We start from the raw sequence: 15,293 nt of genomic DNA, 5'->3' as shown, positions 1-15,293 counted from the left end.
GCCCGTGAGCCATGGCCGCTGAGCCTGCGCGTCCGGAGCCTGTGCTCCGCAACGGGAGAGGCCACAGCAGTGAGAGGCCCGCGTACCGCAAAAAAAAACCCAAAACAAAACAAAACAAAAAAAACAAAGTCAATGACAGCTACTATAATTTGATCCACATGGGGACATAACTAAAACTATTGTGATTTAGGAGGGCTCCAAGTGATGAAAAGCCACACTTACTCAGCTGAGAAGCAGGGATTTTATCATTGAGATCATGGGGACAATGAAGGATTTGAAGCTGAGCAGTAAGAGACTCAGAATTTCTTTTAGAAAACAAGGAACAGAAACTAAACTTTAAATTAACCTCAGAATTTCACTAACCACAACTTATGTTACCTGGAGCATGATATAGCTGGAGAACCTTTTGCAGGATACTCACACTGACCAAGTCAGAGACAATAAGAATATCCAGGTTTGAGTCCTACTCAGGTCTTATCATTGAAATTCCTTGGGCTCTCCATTCTAAATCACTCTGAATCTTGGGTCCTTCCTCTGAATACTTGCTTTGTTTCTCACCAAGGTTGCCGTGGGAACAAAATGATGTAATGTATAAGAAGAAGGAATTCATAAGGAAGGGTTAGAATCAAACTTGTCAAAGGGATTTCACGCCCGCTGATTCATGAATGTATGCCAGTCGCAATAAGGGACAGAGTCTATTATTCTCCTTTGGTAAATGGCACAAGGAAGGCTCAGATCAGTGGAATTACTTGCCATAGGTCACAGTGTTATTGCATTATAGAATTTTAATGGATAAAGGAATATTTTTCTGAATTTTATCTCTGAATTACATACGCAAAATATGCTTGCAAGATTCAGACTGAGCACCCTGGGAAATCCTTTCTTTCATCACAATTTAGATAGTCCAGTCTTACTCTATTATTGAAAATAGAATTAATAAAGTACTTGAAGCATCCACACTGGTTCTCTCCTTCTCTTATTGCTTATTACTCTTACTATTCTTTTCGTTGATCCGTTCCAAATAACAATCACCATAGTTCAATTCAACCACAAGTTTCAAAGGAAGTATGCAAGAGCTTAAAACATCTGTGACCCTCACACTCCTCATGTTTCCACTTGCTTTACTCTTCAAGGTTATTGGAGCCAGTAAGAGTATGAAAGAGTACTCAGTGTTTTCTAAACCATAGTCAAGATATGGGCTATATGATCTCTGCACATATTATTCTGAGCTAGAACATCAGAAAATGGCAAAGAGGAGAAATAGCAACTGTACAGTATAATGATAACACGCTATTGCAAGGCGTAACTGCAACACCCTACAGGGTGTCAACACACTTGTTCCGAGTCATACAACTGGGGCAAATCAAAATAACCCTTCATAGTGACCATGTACAATTCATGATAATCAACATTGTACCCCTGAGGAATATGGGTTACAAGAAGTATGTGACTTGCCTAGGGTCATTTATGACAAATAGATTTGACTCAGGTCTCTTGATCGCAGCCTGGGCTTCTTTCTATGACAGTCACCTCTCTGTTCTTTCACCAACGGCAATACCTATGCCAGAACCTAATATCTGTTTAGTAATCTACAGTGTAAAAAGCGTTCCTACAGCCTTATGATTTGATAGCATAGGAAGATAAATTATTGAATGTCTCTTATATGAAAAGTACACCAAAACTTTCAAACACATCATTTTAAATATATAGTAGACACCATTTAACACGGAAATGCCAAATCCCAAATATTATGCTAGATATTTTTTGTCCCCTACCTCTAATCCACACAATAACTGTTAAATGAGTTATTATTTTCGAGATTAAGCAACCGAGGCTGAAAAAAAGCAAGTAATTTGTCCAAGACCAGAAAGCTATAACTATACCTAGATCTGTCTGGATCCAAAGCTGAGGCACAGTTGGAAAATGTGTCTTTATATATTGAGTTTAATATGTATATACCCAGTCCAGATTACTTCTAACTCATGCGATACACCAGAGCTTTGTATTTCTATGGCAATCAGTCTTTTGTTGACTGAAATGCACTAGAAATAAATGTGCATTGTTCCCGTTCAGTGTTCAAAGTAAATATCAATGGTTCTCCAAAGGAAGGCAACATCAACAATTAAATTATCTCCAGTTAATTATCCTCTTTCATATTTTGGGATCTTGTGTTGCTTCTAAGGATTTAGAAAAAAGCCAAACCCTGTGATTACATTTTTGCACATTGTCAGTCCAATGTAAGTATTTGAAGTTAGCTTTACTGCAGCTTCAATTAAAGAGGGGAAGGGGAGGTAGAGGGAGATATGGAGAGAAAGAGGAAGGAAAAAACAAATAAAACAAATCACCATGGAGGAAATGACTGTGGGAAATGCTTAAATCGTTGAGATATGTTCAAAAGGAAGAGAATCGATCCGAGGTGAATATACAACCTTCATTCCCCCTCCTGTCGAATCAGAAGTCTTCATATCCGTTTGTTTATAATCCTACCATATTCCATAAAATATTTAAGTGTGCTCTTTCTTCCACTTAGAGGTTTAAAAAAAATTTTTATTGGAGTAGAGTTGATTTACAATGTTGTGCTAGTTTCAGGTGTACAGCACAGTGAATCAGTTATACAGATACATATATCCATTCTTTTTTAGATTATTTTCCTAAATAGGTCATACTCAACACTTAGAGATGTTTTAATGTGGAGAGGAAGGGCTTTCAAACCATCTAGAACTGAGTTCAAATCCCACTTCCACCAGCTCTGTGGCTTTAGGCATTTGGGCCATCAAAAGATGTTTACATTCATTGACCCTCTACTATGTGCCAGCTGGTGCCAGAGAGAGGAACACATGGAAGACCGGCAGTGTAGGAAGAAAAACAAGAACTAAACATTTAACTTTGATATGGTGGAATCAATTCTCTGTGAGTGGCTGCTAAAGGGATAAGGAGGAGCAAGGTCTAGGAAAGGTCTGGGTAGGCTTCTTGCAGGAGCTGACAAAGCTACTCAAGCAAAGAAAGTGTAAGAAGAATCTCTGGTCAGGAGACTTGCATATGTGAAGACCCCGCTGTCTGAGGAAGTCACAGTCTAACAAGGTTAGAGCTAAGGATGTGAGGGTGCCTCAGAGAGTGAGATGACCTATAGAAACCACCCATTACAGTGCATGGCACTTAAAAGAAGCTCAAGGAATGTTCCTTCCCTTGCCCTTACGCTGTGCCTTGAGTAAAACCCAAACAGTCTCCATGCTCTTCCTTATTTCAAATCCTTCCTTTGATTCTCACCCTTGAAAAACACTCTCCTAAGACTTCTCTGCCTACCCAAGTCCCGCCCTTGTGTCCAGGCCAGACCAATCCTCCAAGAAGCCTTTCAACTCAGCTCATCCTGCTCTAATCTCTCTCTTCACAGACTTGCAGGTACCTTGCAGTCAGACCCATGCACATAACTGCACACCACCTTGCATTACTTGTTTATTAATGGATGCAAAGATATTGGTCTTTCCTCCTGAAGGAGAGTAAAATCACTTCAATGGCAGGTAATGGTTTTGAATCACCTGGATCCTGACAACACCTATCATAGCTATCAATCAACAAAGTCTCCCGAAAAGGGAACCCTCCTACACCATTGCTGCGAATGTAAATTTGTGCAGCCACTATGAAAAACCGTATGGAGGTTCCTTAAAAAACTAAAAATAGAGTTGCCATATGATCCAGCAATCCCACTCTTGGGCCCATATCTGGAAAAGCTCTAATTCAAAAAGATATATGCACCCCTATATTCATAGAAGCACTACTTACAATAGTCAAGACATGGAAACAACCTAGGTGTCCATCAACAGATGAATGGATAAAGAAGATGTGGTAAATATATACATAATGAAATACTACTCAGCCATAAAAAAGAATGAAATAAAGCCATTTGCAGCAACATGGATGGACCTAGAGATCATCCTACTAAGTGAAGTAAGTCAGACAGAGAAAGACAAATATGGTATTGTTTATATGTGGAATATAAAAAATGATGCAAATGAACTTACATATAAAACAGAAACAGACCCACAGACATAGAAAACAAACTTACGGTTACCAAAGGGGAAAGGTGGTGGGGAGAGATAAATTAGGAGTTTAGGATTAACATATACACACTACTCTATATAAGCTGTGACAAACTGAGAGAGTGGCATGGACATATATACACTACCAAACGTAAAACAGATAGCTAGTGTGAAGCAGCCTCATAGCACAGGGAGATCAGCTCGGTGCTTTGTGACCACCTAGAGGGGTGGGATAGGGAGGGTGGGAGGCAGGGAGACACAAGGGGGAAGAGATATGGGGATATATGTATATGTATAACTGATTCACTTTGTTATAAAGCAGAAACTAACACACCATTGTAAAGCAATTATACTCCAATAAAGATGTTAAAAAGAAAAAAAAAGAATAAAAAGGTACAAGTCAAAAAAAAATAGATAACCAACATGGACCTACTGTACAGCACAGGGACCCATACTCAATATTTTTTAATAATCTGTAATGGAAAAAAAATCTGAAAAGGAATATATATTTATATTTAACTGAATCATTTTGCTGTACACCTGAAACTAACACATTGTAAATCAATTATACTTCAATAACAAATTAATTAATTAAAACATAAACTTTTGAGAAAGGTTGCCTTTCTTTCACTTATTGTGCTTTTCTCCAACTTCTTATGTAAACATCCAGCCATTCAACTGTGACCAAGCACAATGAGAAGGTAACCTGGGGGACATTGCTTGGACATTTCTGTTTATAATCTATTCTCAGAACACTACTCTTCTGCCTTTTAGGTTACCACCTTTTCTTCGTTCTTCCTTTTTCTTTCCCCACACTTCCTTCTTAGTTGTGTCTCAGTTGTACCTCTTCTTGAGCTCCTTAAAATATTTTACTTGGCAGTTTCCACCCTTGGCCCACCATACCTAGTTGATTTCAACTATTCAAACGGCTTCAGCCACTATACACCCAGTGATCATGATCTTTCCCCCAGGACCTGACTCGGGGATGTCCGGGTACTTCTGCATAGGTAACATCTCTCCAGGCAAACATCATGCCCCAAACTGAACTGAAGATTTCATCTGCTAAGTCTTTGCCTCGGTCTGCATATGCCTTCCATCTGTTCAAATGGTAGCTGATATGGATCAGGGGCTTTGCATTTGCCAGGCACAAGGCTAAATACTTCATGGGAATTCTTTTATTTAATCCTCATGATATTTCCATTACGTGGCTGCTATTCCCAGCCACATATCACAAACGAGGACATTAAAGCACACAGCACTCACATAACTCACCCCAGGTTATACATCTTGTAAGTTGTAGAGCCTGGATTTGATGTGAGACTGTCAGGCCCAGAGCGACCTGGGGGCTTAGTCACTACATCCTTCCTTCATGAAGTCTTCCAAGCTACAAAGCTACAAGCCATCCTTCTCTCTGCTGTATTCGATCTGTCTCCAAGTCTGTTTGATCCAATGTTACATATGCCTTTCAAGTCAGGTCCCTTCTTTCTAGCTTGCTCTGACTCTCATTATTTGCTGCTCACATAATTGCAAATAGCATCGTATCTCTCCCTTGCACCCAACACACACCCAACTTGGACCCTTGCACCCAACATGAAGTTGTCTTCCGACTTCAGTGCATGTTCTACGATACTATCACAGTTAGAGTTCCAGAAAGAACTTACTAAATAAAAAAACAAACAACGAAATATATATTAGCAAGTCAATTCTCAGCATTAAAACGAAACCAAGAAACTGTGGCTGGCTCCTAGGTGCTCAACAGAGAAACAAGCTCCTTCTCAATGAAACACCCGTCTTCCCTTCTGTCTGCAAATCCTGACTCCCCTTTCCTCCATTTCACCTTAGATTCCAGCTGTGCTAAGCAGCTCGTAGTACTCCCTACTGCACGACACTTCATGTGTCTCTGTCTTTTGTGTCCCTTGTGTCCCTTGTTCTTTCTCATCCTTCAAGCCTCTGCTCAAATGTCAACTATTGTGAAAACTTTCTCACCTCCCCCAGAAAGGGACAGTGCCCTTACCCCAGTAACTCCACATCACTCTGTGCTCCTATCTGATTTATCCATCCGTGTATACAGCCAACAGCAGATACCTACGATGTGTCAGGGATTAGACAAAGGGTTGGGGACACAGAGAAGATTCAGACACCATCCTGTCCTTACAGAGTCCCCATTTAATGGCACAAAGAGTTATCTTTTTCTGCGTAACTGTCTCTCTCACCAATTGCATGATGTGCCCTGGATGTCACCAGTTCTTTAGATATGGTTAGTACAAACGTAAGCAAGACACAGTTCCTCCCCTAAATGAGTTTAGAGTCTCAGTGGGGGAGTTAACATGAATAAAAGTAATGATGACACCAAAGGCTAGTGTCATAAAATGAAGCAGGGTGTGGATTCAACAATTCATTCCTACTGCAGAGCACAGGGAACTCTGCTCAATATTCTGTAACAACCTAATTGCGAAAAGAATTTGAAAAACAACAGATACATGTACATGTATAACTGAATCGCTTTGTTGTACACCCGAAACTAACACAGCATTGTTAATCAACTATACTCCAATATAAAATAAAAAGATTTTAAAAAGCATTACTGTTTTTGTTTTTCTTCTTCTACTTTAGGTAGCTAGTTGCAGCTTTAGAACAATTGCTGATGGCATATTCAGGGTGAACCCTGGAGATGAATTTTCTTTAGATCCTGATAGGAAACCCACAGAATAATATTAGGATATGAGTTGACCTGAGCAAAGAGATATGAGTCCTGCTTTTAAATAAACCTCTTATTACCAGAATCCCCTACCCTCTCTAACCTTTCATTTCAACCATGAAATATCATGCAGTGAGAGGACCATTTACCTACTGCTAAAATAGCTAAAGTGTTATCCCTCTATGATGGCTACCTTAGAGGCTGATCGCCAGACAACTTGATATGCTCCCAATCAATACCTGGTTATTCACTGCCCAACGGGGGAGGCACTATATCAAGCTTGGGAGAGGAGGAAAGCAGACGCTTTCTTGACAAGCTGAAAAGCGAGCTGAAAGGCACTGTTAGGATGTCAGAGAGGCTACATGGTAAAAAGGGATTTGCAAAGGCTGAGAAACGGTGAAGAGACCCCGGAAAAGGGTCCATGTGAATGTGATCAGATATAGATACTGAGGAGATCAAGGAGAGTCCCACTCATGAGGAGACATGTGGAAGATGAGGAGTAGGTACTTGGCTCCTTACCAAGTCTGCACAAGCTGAGAGTCACTGTCAGTTGCCTGGTTACTGACATCAGATGTGCTTTCAAAAGGTACATACTTGTTGAATGATTAAATACAGTTCTGTAGAGATAATCTTATTCCTACTGCATAATTCACCTATAAAACCTTATTCTTCATCTGGAATTCATCATGAGGGTCCATAATAATTTCCATATCAATATGCAAATGTTTTATGGGACTTCGCTGGTGGCACGGTGGTTAAGAATCCACCTGCCAATGCAGGGGACATGGGTTTGAGCCCTGGTCTGGGAAGATCCCACATGCCGCAGAGCAATTAAGCCCGCGTGCCACAACTACTGAAGCCCGCACGCCTAGAGCCCGTGCTCCACAACAAGAGAAGCCACCGCAATGAGAAGCCCGCACGCCGCAAGGAAGAGTAGCCCCCGCTCACCGCAACCAGAGAAAGCCCATGGGCAGCAACGAAGACCCAACGCAGCCAAAAATAAAGAAATAAAATTTAAAAGTATGCAAATGTTTTAGTAAAAACATGTAAAATAGTTTTATAACATATAGTAAACGATTCTGGCTTAGAAGGTGAAACAAGATATCTCAAAAAATAGTGATCAGAGTATAAATTGTAGCAAGACTTTAGGAAAGTTAGTTGAAATATGAATCAGGATCCTTAAAATGATTCATAATCTTTGACCCAAATATGCCATTCCTATGCCCAGTTCAAGAAAACAATGGAACATGTGGGGTGAAAATTTATTTAAGCACACAGATGCTCACTGTGGTATTGGTTAGAATAATAAATATTTGGAAACAACACAGGGCTCCTCATCCCCCGCCCAGAAAAAGATTAAAACGGTTGAATAAAAACAAGAAGTCATTAAATAGACTATTTATTATGCAGTCATTAAAGTCATATTTATAGATACTGCAATAACGCGTGAAAAGCTTTGGTAATGAAGGGAAGTGAGCTCAGATTTCCCCTAGGGGAACGTGCTTTATGGGAATACCACTTGGGCTTCAGGAATGAATGAAATGAGCTATTTTCCCTTTCTTGAGCCAGGCAAACATCTGCATTGTCCCAAATCACAGCATATATATTCTACCATCACACCTTGGCTCTTGGCAACCTCTGTTTTCAATAGGCTTCCCTCGTCTTTCTATCCATTTTAATTTGAGCTGTCTTTCAAGTGCTGACTCAACCTACTTCCTTCCAGGATGATTTCATGATTATTCTAGAACACAAAAACGTTCTCACCTCTCAGTCTTCTAGAACTGCATTTTCTATCTGATATCACAATATCCTACTGGGTCTCAAGCAGTATGAAAGACGTCATGAATGTCCCATCACTAAGTTCATATACAGAGGTTTGCAAAATGTCTTCGTTATTTGAGAAAGGAAATAAGACATAGGGCTTATCTTGCATCACAGCCAGATTCCCTCTATTTAAATCCCAGCTCCTTCGTTTGCTACATATGTTACCTTGAAGAAGATACGTAACCTTCTGGGCTCATCTATAAAATGGGGAGAATAATAATGCCCACCTCACTTTATCATTATGTTGCAGACCAATCTATGATTAAGCTCCCATAACAAAACCTCTTCCTTTTAATCTTAACTTGGATTCATAATATACCAGGGCCAAGATATACCTTGAGTACTCAGTAGTTTGGCTTCAATTACACAACCTTCTAAACTTGCACATTTTAGAAAGCCAATAACCAGCTCTGGTGATCGGAAGGCTCTGGTAACTACCTCTGGTGATCGGAAGGCTCTGATCACTGGGTGGGTTGCCCACCAGGACTGAAAACATTATTTTACCTTCAGTTTTCCCCCTGGCAAATAGGATACAACTTAGGGGAGAAAATTGCTGACCAAAGCAACTTACAGACATAATGTTTAACGTCAGTTCATGGGATAAGTGACGATCTCATATTTCCTTCTTCTGTGGGGAACCTGCCACAGATTGGAGAGGAATTGCCCACATAATCATCATATCTTGTTAAGCAGGAGGCTTCGAACCAAGTGTGTTTGAAAAGTAACATAACTTGTGTACCCAAGTTCTTTATATGTCATCAGGTAAGGAGGAAAGAAAATTGAAATGCAATGATGACATATCTACTTTTAACAGCAACCTACCATGTTTAAAGCCTTTGGGAATTCCCACTGTACCATTCCTCAGAGTTCATCATACCCTCCTCCTCAGCCAGACCTCTCTCTTATCCACAAAGCTAGATAGAAGGAAGCGAATTATCTCTGTCCTTACTCAGCTCTATTGGTTCACGTTTACTAGGATGTACCAAGAATGAAAAAAACCAAACTAATCCTAAAGAGCATGAAAAGACAAAAGACCAGTAGTCAAGAAATTACGAGTTTTAAGTATCGTTATAAATGTCTTACAAATCTAAAGGTCTTGCTTCGACTCTTCTGATTGTGCATGACTGTTTCAAGGAATTAAAGCCCAACACACCAAGGGCATTGCCATTTCCACACTAGCAGGTTTGTGAACTTGCTTGTTTGGCTTTTACCCGAGGGGCTCCTCTGCTCTGTTTTCTGTATTTTAGCAGCTCTCATTTCTGATGCCCTACATCCGGGACACAGACCTTCTGAAGGCAGGAAAGCATGACTTGATTTACTCAATTTACACACGTGACGCAAAACAGTGCTCCTCACCCAGCTGGGGGGAGGAGGAGGGATTAGTTAAAGGGAGACAAATTCTTGAATTGCATAGGCATCCAAACCTCACAGCCAACCAAGCACCGCTGATCTGTCCTGGCTGGGTGCCCAGAAGGGAAGGAGGGGTTTCACAGTGTTGCAGCCCATGGTATAGACCCTGAGTAATGTCACAGAAAGGGGGATAAACAGAGAATGAGATTTTTAAGGCTTGGTATGTTAAGTTTCCTGCTCATCAACTTTGACAGTGTTCCTTTAAAAATCAGCACCTCACATCCATCGACTTTTAAGTTCACGCTTTCTTTATAGAGTTGGAAATCTATTTTTAGCATGATGGATGGATAAATTTAAAGGAGGAGAGCATCCATGAGATGAGATGAACTTCTCAAAATATTAAATTACTTTAGGAGAAAGTGAAGAGAATTAGCTTTACAAATCATAGGAATGTTATCATATGATTTGGCCAGTATTTGGATAGTTTTGACTTAAATCTTCAAGTTTCTCTCATCTCACTATTAAACTGATGGCCACTCTGGTTGCCTCTGAGCTTCTGACAAGAGCATTGTCCATACAATCTGGACAGTCCTGTCTGTGTCCTACAATGTATCTGTCCAAGTATATGTTGTTCTTGGCTGTTTAGGGATAATAGTTCTGGAACCGGACTCACATTTACAGATTGGGGGTTTCCCTGGTGGTGCAGTGGTTAAGAATCCGCCTGCCAATGCAGGGTACACGGGTTTGGGCCCTGGTCCGGGAAGATCCCGCATGCCACAGAGCAACTAAGCCTGTGAGCCACAACTGTTGAGCCTGCATGCCACAACTACTGAAGCCCGCGTGCCTAAAGCCTGTGCTCCACAACAAGAGAAGCCACCGCAGTGAGAAGCCCGTGCACTGCAGTGAAGAGTAGCCCCAGCTTGCTGCAACTAGAGAAAGCCCCCATGCAGCAACGAAGACCCAAGACAGTCAAAAATTAATTAATTAATTTTTAAAAAAATTATAGATTGGTATTAACTGAGAATCTTAACTAGAAACTTGTAAGTTTAGCCTTAAAATGGTCCACAAGATTTTGTTAGTTTTCCTTTACAGGATCTGTGAGAAAATGAGCTCCGGAGTGTTAAAATTATGTCCTTGTTCAAGTATAAGAGTTTGCTAAAAATTAAATCTAATCTCTCTCAGTCCGTTGTTCACTGTTCCAAATCTCTAAATAGAAAATTTTAAGTAAGTTATATCATTATAAAGCCAGGCAGTGTTTTTCACTTCTACAGGCAACTAACAGTAATAATGTCATCTCATGATATGGCCAATGGGCTATTTCTTCTCTGATTTGCTTAGCCTCCTCTGTGGTCACCATTGGTGAATGTTACATTACAAGGCATAGAAGAGGCCACAGGATGGCTGAGAGGTCTGCAGGGATGAGAGCATCAGCGCTGTTCATCCTGGATCAGAGTCTGATTCTAGCCCAGCTGGCATCTACCATTCCCTTTCTGCATTCTGAGTGCCACGCCAGGAGCAGCAGGGACTTAAGGAAAACAGGCGAGATCTGGCCCTGAGTGATAGTCTCCCAGAAGTCCTCAGAAAAGGTCCAGCCTTGTTGGCTCTTACGTTATTCTAGAAGGCCCTTCTCCCACTCCTCTACCTTCTAAGTCAATTTAGAAGTTCACATTTTCTGTGAAATCTCCTACAACTATAGCCAGCACCTTCCAATTACACCTTTGTCAGTTAAACTTACAGTTCATTTCACACAGTTTGACATACAATTCTCCAAACGGCAAACCTTCTCTATTTTGTCATGTGCTTTTTTTTGTTTGGTGACCCTGACAGGACTATCGAATTATGGAAATCGTGGCGCTCCTGTTCTTCCTTTACTTTTTCCTCCTCTCCCCTTATTCTCTGTGTGCTCCAGGTTCCTCACTTCCTGCTTCCTTTCTTACCACTTACTGTCCGAACTCTCCCGCCATGTGAAACTACTTGCAGTTTCAGTTTCCTTTTTTCTTTTCCTTGTCTGCCCCATTCCTATCACGAGATCAGCTCAAACCTTCTATCTGAAGCCTCCCCAACATGGACACACAGACATTGTCAGTACTTGTCACCAATATGCTGGTTCTATTGTCTCAGATACCATGGGAAGATGACACTTTCTACCCTCTTGAAGTTAGCTGCTCATGGGACTTTATTTGGCCAATGATTCCATGAGTGGAAGTAACATTTGCCACTTCCAGGTAGAAGCGTCCAAGTAGAAACTTCCAGGTAGAAGCTTTTAAAAACACATGTTTCCTCGTGCATCCCTCTCCCTGACAGGGCAACATTCCAGATGATGGAGTCTCTGTCAGCTTCCCAGAATAAGAACACCTTTGGAAGAGGGTCCCCTGCAGACCTGTGATATGCAGGTAACACAGGCATGACCCAACTGTTCATTACTTACGCCACCGAGATGCAGGTTGTTTATTGCACAGCCTAACTTAGCCCATCTAGACAATGCAGTTGACTTCAGAGCTCTTCTTTGTGTGCCTACAGCACCTTGTCTTTCCTCTACCTCAACACTTATCCTATTTCCTGTCTGTCTTCCTGGTAGACCTTGAGCTTCATGATGATATGGCTTTGTATCCGTGCATCCTCCATGCTCACCACAGTGTTTGGCATAGAGTATGCTCTCAAGAATCACACGTTGGGAACTTCCCTGGTGGCGCGGTGGTTAAGAATCCTCCTGCCAATGCAGGGGACATGGGTTCGATCCCTGGTCCAGGACGATCCCACATGCCGTGGAGCGAGTAAGGCCATGTGCCACAACTACTGAGCCTGCACTCTAGAGCTGGTGAGCCGCAACTACTGAGCCCGAGAGCCACAACTATTGAGGCCGCGTGTTGCAACTACTGAAGCTTGCACGCCTAGAGCCCGTGCTCTGCAACAAGAGAAGCCACTGCAGTGAGAAGCCCCCGCACCGCTTCACCAAAGAGAAGCCCACACTCGCAGCAACTAGAGAAAGCCCGTGCACAGCAATGAAGACTGAACGCAGCCAAAAAATTAAAAAAAAAAAAAAAAAAAAAAGGAACACACACTGAAGGAATGAATAAAACGTGCCCACCCCATGTTGAATATATCCTGACATTATCCCCGATATTCGTAGATTTTTGCCCATTCTACTGTGGGTAGGCATGAGTCTACTCACAGTTATGGCACGTGGCGCCCACGTAACCTGTGTCACTGCAGTTACAGGAGAAGGTCATCCAAGACTGGGAGCAGCTTCCTCCGTGTTCACAGTAGTTTGGCAAACACCTTGAGAGATGGAGCAAAATCAAACAAAATAAACCAAATCAGTTGAAATAAGGGGAAAAACAAAAACGTCTTATATCCAACTACAAGAATTAATGGTAGAAATCCGTCTGCTATACTCCCATTCCTGAGTGAGACTTGAATACGTGAACATAAGACAATGGTCTCACCACAAGAGGTGGGTCCACCTGGTACTACTGGGCAAAGAGGCTCAGGGTTGATTTAGGCAATTAAATAAAGCGTTTCAACATTAGGGCACATGTTCATTGACTTAAAGTTAATTTGAAGTGGTCAGAATTTGTAAGGTTTTTCACTTACTGTAGAACAAAATAGACAAAGATGTAATTTTGCATTTTGAAAAGGTTTTGCATTTTTAAAGGAAAGGGGAAAGGGGCAAATAACTGAGGTCATAATCCTGCTTCTCTTTTGGGTGATGGCCAGGAATCTATTTTAAACTCCCCATGAATTTGAAAAGATGGTATCTGTTCAGTTAACATACTAGGAAATTCTATAATTATTAACAGAGTCAATAACACCCTTAAAATGAGGCCTTTACTACTTATAATGAAAACAGTATGACTATTCTGAAAAATACTTTCACCATACATTTTAAAAACTCTCTGAAACGTTCATATAAGTTAACCCAGAAATCACCCTTAGATGGCTCTATCTTTAGGATGTATTTCAAAACATAAAACTATGTGTGCTAATTATTGTTATTCACAATGATGCCTTGATGAATCCATGTAAGTTTCCAACATGAGACGATTTCTTAGGAAAGTTGTAGTACATAATATTAATGGGCTATCATAAAGCTACTACAAATGATGTTAGCAAAAAGGATTAAAACAGACTGGGGCTGGATTAAGTGAAAATTCAAGATATGAAGCACGGCCACAATGAAGTAAAACAAACATTTTATACTGCAAAAATAACAAGGACAAACGTTAAGTGTCACTTGGGCTAAGGGGAGTGAAGGCAACAGTCATTTCTTCCGGACGAAGATCACAGACTTCAGGGTTACATATATCTGAACGCAAATCCCAGCTCAGCAATTTACTACAGGGTGTCTTTCGGTAATTCTCTTCATCTCTTACATACATGATTTAAAATCTCTACACTGCGGGTACTGTTCTCCTAAAAAAATAACCAGGCAAGTGCTCAATATGTATAACAAATAAAATTAAGAGTGAAAGCAATGCTAAACACTGAAATTTTTGAAAACAATCTTTACGGGAAAAGTAAAATCTCATGAATTTCAACAGGGACAGGGTAGAAACAGCGAAATCACAGAAGTGGTATAATACAACAAAAGGGTTCATTGTGCAGCCTCCGAAAATGTCAGGCAAGGAAAAGTAAGATGATTTACCCTATGTGTCCTACATAGGTAGGAAACCCTCCAGCAATGATTGTTTCAAAGCCCAGAAACTAATATTCCTGCATATGTCCAGACATATTATTAGAAATTTTCTGCTCAGCACAGCAAACACACTGTTGTGCTGACAGGGCTTCTGTTTGGGAAAAGCCTTTTGATAACTCCATGGTGTTCAGCTAAGGCTTAAAAACACAGAAAAAGGGGGGGAAAAAGGGACTCAGTAATTTTGCTCTGGAACATGATCACAAAATCCAACCAATCAATAAATAAACCAAAAAATGAGCCCTTCCCTACTCCAAATTCTACCTTTCCTCTGGATTCCCCCACCCAGCTTGGTGGAAAAGAAACAGGCTTGTTACTCAGATAAACCACAGATTTCTGCCCCCCCCCCACCCCCCGCCACCAGTAACCTTGTGCTGTGGGGAAGTGAGATAAACTTGAAGCATCAGTGTCCTCATGAACAAAATCCAAGCAAGAACCTCTGCCTCTGGGTGTGCCCTGATAGAGAGCCTGTGAAGGCCCACCCTCCTCCACACCTTTTCTTCTTTTGCATCCAGAACTCCTTGTTTCTGAATACTGCTTCTCCTGCAGTGTACTTTTCTCAAAATCTTTCCCCTCTGAACCTCTCAAATTCTTACATGACATGTCTATGGCTGCTCTATCACACCCCATCCCACTCCCCTCCCCCAATGACACACACACACAGACACACACACACACACACACACACACA

General features: G+C 41.1%; 1 protein-coding gene across 1 annotated transcript in view; it reads right to left on the bottom strand.

Moving 5' to 3' along the window:
• Positions 1–15,293, bottom strand: part of CNTNAP5 (contactin associated protein family member 5) — an 879,838-nt gene that overhangs the window by 307,510 nt on the left and 557,035 nt on the right. The window contains exon 11 of the mRNA XM_024115033.1: positions 13,082–13,188. Coding sequence (XP_023970801.1) covers positions 13,082–13,188 — 107 coding nt within the window. The remainder of the gene's footprint in view (positions 1–13,081; positions 13,189–15,293) is intronic.

Source organism: Physeter macrocephalus, chromosome 2, assembly GCF_002837175.3.
Source record: "Physeter macrocephalus isolate SW-GA chromosome 2, ASM283717v5, whole genome shotgun sequence".
Lineage (NCBI taxonomy): Eukaryota > Metazoa > Chordata > Mammalia > Artiodactyla > Physeteridae > Physeter > Physeter macrocephalus.
Note: the sequence above shows the minus strand (reverse complement) of the source record. Positions and strands in the feature narration are given on the sequence as shown.